The 13,207-nt window shown below is 38.8% G+C and overlaps 2 protein-coding genes across 3 annotated transcripts in view; one reads left to right on the plus strand and one right to left on the minus strand.

Annotated features, from left to right (window-relative positions):
* On the plus strand, positions 623 to 1,926 carry LOC109714596 (alcohol dehydrogenase-like 3). The gene is made up of 3 exons (XM_020239296.1): positions 623 to 640; positions 733 to 894; positions 1,451 to 1,926. Exons 1-3 carry the CDS (start codon positions 623 to 625, stop codon positions 1,565 to 1,567), a joined length of 297 nt encoding a protein of 98 aa, XP_020094885.1. The 3' UTR covers positions 1,568 to 1,926.
* The window catches only part of LOC109714403, a 14,390-nt gene continuing 8,547 nt past the window's right edge, over positions 7,365 to 13,207 (minus strand). The window contains exon 4 of one of the 2 annotated variants that reach the window (XM_020239014.1): positions 7,365 to 7,569. In XM_020239014.1, the coding sequence (XP_020094603.1) occupies positions 7,511 to 7,569 (59 nt within the window). In that variant the 3' untranslated portion in view covers positions 7,365 to 7,510. Of the gene's footprint in view, positions 7,570 to 8,905; positions 9,125 to 13,207 lie in introns of those variants that run through there. The other variant, XM_020239015.1, reaches the window with a different exon arrangement.

Below are 13,207 nucleotides of genomic sequence, written 5' to 3' on the forward strand. Positions count from 1 at the left end.
ATTTCTATGCCTGTCAATTACTCAATTACCACTCTAATTAGTGTCAATAAATACTTTTAAAACAGGCAAACAGAAAACAATTGACATATGCAGGGAACCGATTTAATTACTTGACACGCAATGCCAAATTTCAAAAGTTAACAGTAGAGCTAGGTTTGAAACGTTTCAAAAGTTAGAAGGCTCGAAACAATAAATCAACGAATGAGGGACCAAATTAAGACTCCTAAAATAGTTTGAGAACAAATAGTATAGCCTACAAACAGTTTGAGAACGCAACTAGCTAGGTACAGAAGCATTACGGTATAGTTTTGAGATAACCCTAAAAAATGAGGGTTGTAATTAATAGAGCCATATGTAACAGGGGCAACCCCTTTGAATCCGGTGGAATAAATGAAGTACCTACTAAATGCGTAGCTAATTAATTATCTTGAGAGTTGTTTTAAGAGTTGTCAATACTAGTTGGTGACAAACCAAGATATCAAATAGCTTGATTGATATCTGCCTTTCTTAGTTCTCAATTTGAGAGGCGCGGTATTTCTTAATTTAACTGGGAAGTTTCTCTGATATATGGAAGTTTATTTTGGTGTTCAAAGAAGCATTTATTGAGTTCGGTCATCATTTAATGACTGAATTTGACCAGGTTTGATAAATTCGACTTGCTACAATCGGATTTATTTGTCTCACGTTTCTGATAAACGTACGTACTTTGTATAATCACCGGTTTTTTGACAGGGATGGGGAACGACGATCGTTCTCGGGATACATCCCTCCCCGAGATTGCTTCCCTTGCATCCCATGGAGCTATTTGATGGGAGGAGGATCACCGGCTGCGTGTTTGGAGACTTCAAGGGAAAGTCCCAGCTCCCGGCCATCGTAGACAAGTGCCTCACAGGGGTAGGTATCTCTCAAGATACACTCTTGTGCATTTTCACGTCACTACTATTACCTCATATTATTTTTTAGGCGCTCTAAGATCGCTGTTCTCCAGTTTTCTATAGGAATCTTTCATCGCTCATGCTGAAATTTGAATTTGGAGTACGTGAATTTTCATTTACAATTAAATGATTTCGATTGTCGTGCGAACTAAGCCTATTAAAATTTGGATTTGGATACGGACTCTTCTTTTAGATCAAAGTCGTAATTTGATCCAACAAATTACTTTGAGTGGCAATGGTGCTAATTAACGGAAAGATTCTCAAGGTTCGGACTTTCAATCAAAATTAATTTAGATTAAAACACGACGTAAAGATGATTTTAGCCCAAATTTAATTTACTGGTGCTAGCACAAAGATTTGTAGATGAGTATCACAACAACAATCTCAAAAAGATATACATTTCAGTTCATTGACGTAAAAGTACATTATACCGTATGACTTGTTTGGGAAGTCTAACCAAATATGATTTGTAGATAAAAAACGAACCCTTGTTGATTTGGGATTTTGCCATGCAGGAAATTAGGCTAAATTTGGATGGGTTCATAACCCACGAGCTTCCATTCACGGAGATAAACAAAGCTTTTCAATTGCTAGAGGAAGGAAAATCCCTGAGGTGCTTGCTCCACCTTTGATGTTCCTCTGATAGAGATGACCGTGGGAGACTTGGAAATTAGTGTTTTTATATGCTCGTGGAACAGACAAGAGTAGGTGGTTTCTAAAATAATACTATTTACCAAATAAAGATAGAATATTTCTAAAAAAAATTACTATTTCAACTGTTTGGGCCATCGGATGCCTGATTTACCATTTGGTGGTGAGAATAGTATAAAAGTAGTTATTTTCAGATGCATTCTTGTTCAACCCTTTTTTATATTTCTATAAATGCTGACTTTACTTTTTTATATTTCTATAAATGCTGACTTTAATTTGGAGTACTTGTCAATTATTATTTATTTATTCTCAATTATAATGCATGATTTTGTGAGGTACCCATCTTTATGGCATTTATCTCCTTAAACGGCCAATATTGAATGGTGGATGGTGTTAGCGAAGATCATTACAAGATCTTGTTTGAAGAATATTTGAATTGGGTCTCTTTTTTTTTTTTTTGATTAAACAGGGATATACCTGTTAGATGTATGCCCTATAAGCCAACCAGGTCGACACCTGTATTCTTTTTAGGACATAAATTTGTATTTGACTTTAAAATTTTATGAATAAATTTGGGTTCTTATTTTCATTCATGTTGTGTATGTGTCCATAAATCGTCCAAGGAATTAATAAGATGATGACATATATTCTCAAGAGTTGAGAATTTGAGGCATGTGTCATTAGCGGTTAATTCCTAAATGCCCCCGATCAATGGATCATCACGGCGACGGTGATTGATCCGGTGAGATTGGTGCATAGGTCGCTTCCCTTTTGGGTAGACGGGTCTCGAGTCGACAGTGTGGGGACACCGAAGCGAATATGCAGGTAGTTGTTAGAGAACAAGAGTATCGAGCGTGATCAACGCGAGAAGTCACTTGGATGTCTACTCACTCGTCAGTGACTTACTCAATGTTGCAGTAGTGTGACTGGACCTTTGACCTGTATTGCCTCAGCTATTCACAATGAGGTTACTATAGTTTGACTGTACATACACTTGGTCCCTAGCCGTTCGGGTCCTTGCGGTGCATGTTGGTTGCAGTAGGTTCATTGTAGCAATAGGGTGCGCACTTAGATGGAATCTATCTCTCTTGGTAGATAGGGGCGTTATTCCTATGTGATTTATGAGACCGAGTTTAGAAGACCATGGCTAGGGCAGAGTTAATAGCGGAAAAGGGTTTCCGATATTAGAAACTCGAGTTGAATAAATTTAGCATATGACAAACGATGCAGTTTGACGAGTTATTCCATGACCTCCGTCTAGTCGGGACTCATGATAGAATGACTGTATCACACGGTAACTGCACCAAGAGGTTCAATATTTCATTCTACTAGAATGCCACTACATGCTGCTAGGCATCACTGGTGGATTGTGAGACTCATGAGAATTATCTAGATAATCGATAATTCTCATTGGGCTGAGTTGGAATTGTTCCGATCCACTAAAAAGAGTTTCAGTGATATTGTTGATAGTGATCAAAATATATCTGACTACCAGATAGAATAGAACCTATGGGGTCACACACATAAGAGGTTGTGATTGATCGGATAGCTAGATTGCGATTATTGAATCGCCGGAGGACCTAATTGTCAATATGTTGATAATTGGACTAATTTATAATTGTTACAAATTAGTGGTATTAAAAGTGTAAATGTTACAAGAGAGGACTTACTAATAATTAGTAAATTATAAGAGGACTTATGTGCAAATATTGCATTATTAATTTGATATGATCAAATTAATATAAAGTTCAAGTCGAATCAAATTAGGATTTGATCGATCTAACTAATTAAGGAAAAGATAAATTTAAATCTAGATTTATACTTATCCTTAATTGTCATTATATTATTAGGAATAGGATTATATTCCTACATATAATATACGAGAGTTTTTAGAAAACCTTAGCCATCATCTTTTTTCTCTTCTCTCTTCCAAATTCTAGCAAAAAAGACGTCCTTTGTAAGGGAGCTAGCACCCCGGTGAGGACATCAATCAAATCAAGAATCTCGTGTGGATACTTATAGAGGCCGGACGCGTGTGCGGCTTCAAGAGAACCCAATTCCACGATCATCAAATTGAGGTGAAGATCTATATGCGAAAAAGGTAAAGATTTGATTTTGCTTTTCTCCTTTAATCTTAAAGAACATAGGGGATTCTAATTGTATGATTTTTGAGATTGGATCTCGAGAGTTTTCAAAATCAAATTTGTTTGATTTCTTTTTCTGCTGCGTTTTTACTGTACGCAATTTTCTAACAATACTCTATTTGAAACCAATTACAGGACCGAAGGAGAGGAAAAGAAAAGAGGCAGAGCCAGATCCATATTAAATTACATAGTTACATAGAATGAACTAAAGAAAGAGCAATCATAATGGGTCGGACGCCACCTCAACCAGAGAGAAAAGACTAAGAGAAGTTGACGAGAAAAGGACTAAGAAAGTGTTGTCGATCTTATCTTAGCTCGGCTTCCGATCGCTGAAATCCATTGGCAGATCGTGTCGTTGATTAGTCTTCCTAGATTTTCGCTTCGTTCTACCTTGTTGTCGAATAATCTCATGTTCCGTTCTTTCCATAACTCCCAACATCCCGCTGCGACGCAGAGATCGAAATACTTTTTTGATTCCCTTGTTAAAAGTTTTCTCGAGCAGCACCAGCGCGCCGCTAACCCACCTGATAAGGTGAACATCTGATGTTGCGCTGCTGGAGTAGCTCCCAACAACGAAATCCATATTGATTTGGCGTAGCAGCAGTTTAACAGAAGATGCTCCAGTATTTCAGAGTGTGAAAAGTGTGCAAACAAAGGGACCGTGCCAACCACGTTTGGCTAGAGCGTCGGCTGTCAACAACTTGTTTCTCGCTGCAAGCCATAAGAATATTTTGACTCTAAGAGGTATCCTTTGTTTCCACAAGAAAGGGATTAAGCAGTTGTTGGTTCTGTCGTAGATCAGGAAATCATAAGCGCTTCGTGCAGTAAATTTTCCAGAGACATTCCATCTCCAGGAGAGCGAGTCGAATGAAGATTCCGAAAGAGCAAAGTTGCTAATCAAATCTGCAAGCTGGTTAAGCTCTCGACGTGCTTCGGATAATTCTTGTGTTTGGAAACCCAAAAATTGTTGTGGACCAAAGCGCTGGATCCACTTGCTGACCGATAGCTGATTATGGGTTGAACCTGCATAAAGGTTGGGGAAGCGGTTCCGTGGGGTAAGATCCCCACATCATCTCGCGTTCCAGAAGGAAGTTAACTTTCCACTACCGAGAAAGAAATTGACAGATGTAAGGAAAGGTGCAGCAAGCTTTAGCAAACCTCTCCAAATTGGGCTGGTAATAGGTGGAGAAGAGGCGGTTAGGTCCGGAACTCGTCGTTTGTAGAGCTTTTGCATCAGAAGCTGGACCTACGGCAAGTTTTGAGAGTTATAGAAGTTCCAAAGACCTTTCATTACTAAGGTGGCGTTTGTGACTTGGAGGTTTCGAATCCCAATGCCCCCCACCCGCTTTGGTCGACAGATATGCTCCCATTTCGCGAGACAATGAAAGCCTTTGTCGAGCTTCTTACCTCTCCAAAAGAAGCCCTTACGAATTTTGTCTATTGCTTTTATCACCCAGGCTCGGAGTAGGAAGCTCGAGCAAAAAAAAGGCCGGGATGGAGGTGATACCCGAGTTTAGGAGGACCAGTCGACCCCCTCTAGAGAGTGTAGCTCCTTTCCAACCAGCCAAACGAGTATCAATCTTCTCAAGGAACGGTAGATAATCAGATTTAAGAAGCTGCTTAGGAGAAAGAGGTAACCTGTCACGCCCCGGGACGCAGCAGAAGCCCGCCCGGTGCGTGTCCAAACCCGTCATATGCCTACACACTACAATAAAATTAAGTTTTAGAGATGATTATTTTTTAAAATCCCGGCAATTATAATTGCCGCTAAATAGTTTAGTGACAATTGTAGTAATTGCCACTAATAGTGGGGTCGCTAAAAATTATTATGACATTTATTTGGACGGTTGGTAAAAGCTTAAACAAATGCCGCTAAATCCTACCCAATAACAACAATTATAAATGCCATCATAATTAATTATAATTGCCACTAAAAGTAGACTAAATAATTACTAAATAAGACTTATAGCGACAATTGCTATATATATATATATTAAAACACTTGATTCACAATTAAATATTCCAATAAATTAAAATTAGAATACATGCATTACCAAAAAGCAATCATAATTTGCGACAAATCACAGTTTCAATATTAAAAATAAATTTCATACATGAGTTTCAACTACAGAATGCTGGTTTGAATTCTAGCCAAACAATAAATTCTAAATGATGTTAAACATCTATTATCGCGAAAAAATTCCAAATTCTAAGAGTTCAAGCTATTATTGTTTCACTTCGAAAGTTGTAGGTTTGACATAGCTTTGGCTGTAGATCTTACATAGCAAAGCGATATCCTGCAAAAAGTAAAACCGCTTTCAGTAAGCTGGCAATACAAAAGATGAGCTGAGGCATTGATACTATTTCTGTAACAAATTTATAGTGAATCAAAAATTTATAGTGAATAGGAACTATACAGCTAAGTAAACAAAATATGGAACTTCTACACATATGTCAAAAGAGAACAATGAAGTGAACATGCAAATGTGTCCCGTTAAGTGCAATCGCCTGAATCTCAAGACGTTCCTCAAACCAATCTTATACTTTTTTGAGGAACTCCCCCTCTGAGAACCGTATATGAGAATTTCATCTCATACGGCTCAAGTGGAAACACACAAATACTAATTTCAAAGGATATATAATAGAAAGTTCAAAACTTCATTAGCCACGTGATTTGACTTGCCTCGAAGATACGAAGTAACAAAAATCTAGAAAAGAGTATAACTACATACCTTCCTGGGCATCGAATGTGAAGTAGGGGATTAGATGATAAGCAGCTATATTACAATCTTGGGTAGATCCCTAGCCTGTATATTGTAAGCAATCTGTTTACTTCAAACGCAAAAATGCGGGAAAAAAAGAGACAAATTCAAATATCTTCTTCTTTAGTAAGATCATTGTAAAAGTTTTGTTAATTGAATCGAACTAAACTGTATGGAAAGTTAAATCAAAATAAGGTATGGACATAGTTAAAATGACATGAACATTTGGCATCATGTGTTGAAGGAAACTTACAACATTTGTGTGAACAATTCCATATGAAACACAAAGTACATTAATACCGGCTTCAACAGGAATTCTCTTATAAAGGAGTTATGTAATCGAGTGTAAGACTGCATAATCCTTTCGTCTACGCAACAAACGACAAGTCATTCGATCAGCTAAACATAAAATTAAATTACAAAAATGTAGATGAAAACCTATCCTTAGAATAATGTTATTCTTGTTAGTTTAAGAAAACTTACAACAAAAGAGCAGGCAGCCTCTTTACACTTAGAAACTCGAGTGTTATAACCCCGCTTCTTGGGTAGATTGTGCTGAAGCCCTGAAAATGCCAACAAAATTTTGAACGCTAGTTGTCCTCCCTCAGGTTGCTGGTTTTTATTCAACTCGGAGAAGTAAATATAGGACGGCGTTATAGTCTATTCACATAAAACAAAAATATGAGTCATATGTTAATCTAATCAATTGGCAACAATAGAAACAGAAAATTAACTAACAGGGGGGAGGAAAAAAAAATACTTATGACCGAGAAGAGAAATAAAATATAGTCTAAAGAAATGAGTAGAGAATGAAACATTAGAACACGTATTTTGAGCACTTAAATTATTACCTTGCAATCCATAAAAGTAAGATAACCAGACCGTGAGAGCAAAATAGCCGATGGATCCAAAATACCATTTCCAAGGCCCAAGTACTTATTTTCGCTCATCCTGAAATAATCAAACTTGGCAAGGCCGAACATTTTGGGGCCCTGACTAGCAAATTAAAGATAGCTTACTAGCACCCAAGATGAAGCAAAATGCGCCAAATCCAAGAACACCCAACAAATGAGTCACCTGAAAATTTGAATCACATCATCGAAAAGAAACTCGGTTTAGTGCAAAATCAAATAATTTGACAACCAAATTCATTTGTTGACGGAGAAATTGTTTTAAAACTCAAAATTAACAAATTGAAATGTAACCATATATCCAAAATTCCCATAGCCATGTCATTAATATTACTCAAAAGATATGACTCAAAAATTATCTTAGCACCTCTCCGAAGGATACGAGACATGTGGTAAATGCTAATTTTTCACAAATAATGGCATGAATTTACAACTAGCTTTGATGCATGTTACCAAATAATCGATTGAATAGAAAATGACCAGTAATCTTAGTACTGGATATCTAGGATGGCAAATTGAACTAGCAACTATATAATAAGATTCAATGAAGTAACTGTCATATGAGTAGAATTAGCTCAGATTTAACATGATTCATATTTGCATGTTGGATGCAACAGACCTACAAACAGATGCAACAACTCTAATAAAACATGAAGATGTCAATATAGAGTCATGACAATAGCAATCAAGTAATTATTATCAAATTGCAAGCATCAAAATTCTATTTAAATACAGTACCTTTCGAATATCGGTGCAAGATATAATCTCAATTGGTTTCTGATGTGTTTTCTGTAAACCTCTAGCCACAAGCCATTCGTAGTTGTAGGAAAAAGTTTACTACCGTCAGTGGCATGATTCGGTTTTAATTCACCAGCAAAAAATTTGAAATAAATAGCCATGCTTGTATGCTTGAGAATATGTTAACCTACACGAGTGTAGTCCAGCTTGTGCCACCTAAGTGTCGGTGGTAGCTCCAGCATTCCCACTCTGGGAATGAGTCTATCCCTTCAGACCCCGTAGGTTTCTCGATACCGCACGAGCGAGCTTAAGTTGCGTAGGCTAACTCCGAAGTGCCGGCTTGTAGAGAGCAACCCTCACAAGCATGTGCGAATGAGCACAAATGGCAAGCAAGCAAGTCATCGTCTCAAGTATCCAATCCTCATGTCCCTAACATGGTAATAGTCACTAGTAACCCAACAGTCTAGTTCTACGTCACGCCCCGACCGCACGACCCGAAAATGGTACCTATTTGGTCCGGTTCGAGGGCGGCGGCGTGAGGCCGAACGGACAGAGTCTCCCCTATCCGCCCAAGGCTAACCAACGAGATTGTGTACAACAAGTCCCCAGAAAAAACAACTTGATTTCATTCACAATCAAACGACGATAACACAAAAGTGTTAAAACCATCGAGAGCAAGTGATACTAGTAAAAGCATACAAGTATACAAAAGAGAGAAACTTAACTATTGAACCATGAAATTTAAAGCATTTAAATACCACTTGCATTAAACTCTTTAAACCATCATACATGTTTTTCAATCTTTTCCAAAAAGTAAATACATCAAGTACTCTCGAAAACCTCACCCTATACAACATCTACTCTCAAAATATAAGCACAGGGTGAACTAATGCAAGTAGGAAAGTAAGCTACCAACTGGTACCACTAGGGCGCCAAGCCCTTGCCGCGATCCTCCCGCTAGGTCGGGACACTCGAACTAGCGCCTGCAACAACGGNCGCTTGATCCACAATTAAATATTTCAATAAATTGAAATTAGAAAACATTCATTACCAAAGAGCACTCATGATTTGCGACAAATCACAGTTTCAATATTACAAATAAATTTCATACATGAGTTTCAACTACAAAATACTTGTTTGAATTCCAGCCAAACAATAATAAATTCTAAATGACGTTAAACATCTGTTATCTCAAAAAAAAATCAGAAATTCTAAGTGCTCAAGCCATTATTGTTTCACTTCGAAAGCTATTGGTTTGACATAGCTTTGGTTGTAAATTTGACATAGCTAAGCGATATCCTGCAAAGAGTAAAACTGCTTTCAGTAAGCTAGCAATACGGAGGATGAGCTGAGGCATAGATACTATTTCTGTAACAATCATATACTTTATTGTGATAGTTAACCCAATAGAATAGTAAAGAAGAACAGAAAATGTACGTCTACAATGTCATACACTAATAAGCAAAGTGGCAACTTAGTAAGTCTAGAATGAGAAAAAATAATACGCTATTAAATCCATCAATTTCATTCAATTATGACAGTCAATACAAGAAATACACTAGTATTGCAAATACATTAATTAGTTTTACCTCTGTCTTGTAGTGTGTATCTTGAGGTGGTATCTTCAATTGAGCCTTCCAATCTTGAGAACTGAAATAATCAGAAAAATAACAAAAGTTGAATCAATATAACAAATAAAAATCTACTTCACATTAGATCATTTTCCTTCTCACTAGTAACTTGGCATCTGTTAGATGCAAAATGAGAATACATGCACAAGCAAAAGATTTCATACGTATCATAATAACGAGGTGCACTCTCTGATATGCACTCAACTAAATGCTTCACGATATGATAAATATAGCAATAATGTTGTCCAAAATCATTAAGTTTATTGAGACAAGCATTTGAAAATTTGCATAAAGCTAACATTAGCTCTGAAATAGCAAGAATTCGCAGCTCACCATGATATTCTCCAGCGGCAAATACAGGATTCGGTTTCTTAGCATCTAGTTCCTTAGAGAGAGAATCACATGAAAAGTTAGAATTACCAGGATTTGGTTTCTTGACAACTGAATCTTACAACCCTCCTGCAAATAAAAGATGCAGCACAGCACCACCAAATCCCAAGCAATAAAAAAAAATCAACTTCCAGCATGATACTCCACTTATAGGCACCACATGTAAGGTAAAAATACAGATATTGTCAGATTTGAGGAGGGGAAAGCAAAGAAAAAAAAACAAGGCAGAAAATCCAAAAACCACCTATAAAGATTTGCTACAATACATATACTAAGAGCATTTTGATGATTGATGCAGTACAGAAGATCTACAATTCAAATAAATTGCAAGATTACTCTGTTGCGCAAACTATTTGTTAAAAAGTTGAGGACATAGTTGAAACTCGATCTAAAAAGATGGCACTAGACTTAAGGAACTCATCTCATTAGCTCATTTGATTTAGTAAGGCCCAGGCCCAAATATTCTTGAACCTGCTACAACTGCATATACATTACCACTACCGAATAACGGCGCTTCGCCCCATTTTCGGGATTTCTCTTCTTAGTTTGCTGAAAAGACTAACTAGCCTACCATATTTAGCATGTGTACATATATATAATACTTATTTGGAAGGATTTTTCACCTCTTTTTATGGAGATGCTACGACTGGAGCAATCTTGCTTGCTCCGAACAAAGACAACCGCACAAACACTTCCTCCCTTTGGGGGCGGTTTGCATAGACAAAGATCCACAAGATTAGACAGAGCAAAACTCCAATGGCTATTAGAGCCAATCCCGTGCAGACAAGGCGGAGGTCAAGGTCGAGGTACAGTACCGGGTGGTGAAGGAACTAAAGGTGTCCCGGACAAACTTGCTCGGAGTGCAGAAAATGTGTTCTCACGAGCAAAACAGATAGCATGCAATGATTAAAATCCACAACCATAGAAATCCAAGGAGTTTATAGCAATGTACATTAGGAAAATATGAGCATATATCCAAAGGCAAAGAGAACAAACACAAGAATAAAACAATCAGAGAACAAGAAGAGCGACTTCGCTTATGACTCCCCGAATTGTTCAAGTAAACAACATGCTTCCTGATCTACTACATTTCGTTTCCACAAATAAGTGGATCCTTTATTGTATAAGCCCCATGAGTAAAACAAAAATTAACTCCACAGTTGTAATATACTGAATCTGGGCCTATTGACAAGTTCAAGGGTTGGAATGGCCTTTGGACCTGATCTACGATGTTTGATAGACCTTAGAAGGGTTTTGACAAGTTACTGGAGTAAGAAGGTAACTGGAATTGGAAAATTGCATCGCAAATGCATTATCAATTACAATGCTTCGAATTTGGTCAATTACGAAGTTCGAATGTGAGAAATAGTATGTGGAACTACCCTACATATTCTAAAGGTCTTAGACAAGTTTTTGGACAAGTTAGAGGGTGATTGGGAAGTTAAAAGCATGAAAGTTCTTTGTTCTGACGAAAATCAACATTTTTCTGCTTGCTGTACCGGTACAGCCATCACCTTGTACCGGTACACATTGGCAGATACGTGGCAGCAAGGTTACTTTGGTAATTTCACTTCTTATACCATCCTTATCTCCCCCAGCACGACTCCTGGAGCCTTGTGGAGCATGCTAGAGCTCTGAGGAAGGGTTTTGCACCTCCCTCATTTTCTCTCNACCGAGAGCTGCGATGGTTGTACCGGTACAGCCATCACCCTTGTACCGGTACAACAGCTCCAGAATGCTGTTTTCTCTTCTCTTCGGCTCTACTTCACGCCGATCGATGTCAAAACCATTCCAACTCCTTTGAAACTCATTTTTGCTCTTCCAAACTTGTTGGAATACCGAATGGAACTTGTCCAAACCGTTCAATTGCCCACTTTGGTTCATTTGGCCAAAGTTAGCCACAAACCATCAAGTTTCAATATCTCACATTCTCCACCCCTTAAAAGGAGTTTCATCCTCGAAACAACTCAACTTATAATTCGAACAAAACTCTTACCTCAATACTCGAACAAGTGAGGATGATTCGCCTTCATCTGGTCCTCAAGTTCCCAAGTGGCTTCGCGATTGTCGTGATTGCTCCACAGGACCTTAACATAGGAAATCTCTTGATTCCTAAGCTTACGCACCTCTCGAGCCAAAATCTCCACCGAGAACTCTTCATAGCTTATATTCTCTTGAAGCTCCGGCGGCTCATAAACTAGAACATGCTCGGGATCATGCACGAACCTGCGAAGATTGGAGACGTGGAAGACATTGTGCACACCCGCAAGCTTCGGGGGCAAAGCAAGTCGGTACGCCACCGCCCCAATTCGCTCCAAGATCTCGTAGGGGCCAATATAACGAGGACATAGCTTCCCTCGCACCCCAAACCTCTTCACGCCTCGTATCGGCGAAACCTTCAAAAACACGCGGTCACCCACCGCGAACTCCAAATCTCTACGACGTTTATCTGAATAGCTTTTCTGTCGCGACTGGCCGTGAGCAACCTTTTGCGAGCAAGGTGGACTTTCTCTTCCGCCTCCCGCAAAACATCCGGACCGAACTCAACTCGCTCGCCTACATCACTCCAATAAATGGGAGATCGACAGTTCCGCCCGTAGAGAGCCTCGAACGGTGCCATTCCCACGCTAGCATGATAACTATTGTTGTAGGCGAACTCGGCCATCGGCAGATGCTTACACCAACCGCCCTTGTAATCAATAACACACGCTCGCAGCATATCCTCCAGAGTCTGAATAGTCCTCTCAATCTGCCCATCTGTCTGGGGATGGAATGCAGTGCTAAACTCGAGACGCGTGCCAAGGGCATCCTGAAGGCTCCTCCAGAAATGTGAGATGAACTTGGGGTCTTGATCTGATACAATCGACTTCGGTACCCCGTGAAGCCTCACTATCTCGTCAAGATATACCTGAGCCAATCTCTCGCCTGCCCAAGTGCCATGGATCGGTATGAAATGTGCCGACTTCGTCAAGCGATCCACAATCACCCAAATTGCATCGTGGCCACCGGTCGATCGAGGCAAGCCAACGACAAAATCCATCGAGA

The sequence above is a fragment of the Ananas comosus genome, linkage group 8 (genome assembly GCF_001540865.1).
Source record: "Ananas comosus cultivar F153 linkage group 8, ASM154086v1, whole genome shotgun sequence".
Taxonomy (NCBI): Eukaryota; Viridiplantae; Streptophyta; class Magnoliopsida; order Poales; family Bromeliaceae; genus Ananas; species Ananas comosus.

Bases quoted from the DNA above. Each gene is read 5' to 3' on its own strand.
- LOC109714596 (XM_020239296.1), top strand. The intron at 895-1,450 runs GTAGGTATCTCT...TTTGCCATGCAG, and splicing joins TAGACAAGTGCCTCACAGGG to GAAATTAGGCTAAATTTGGA.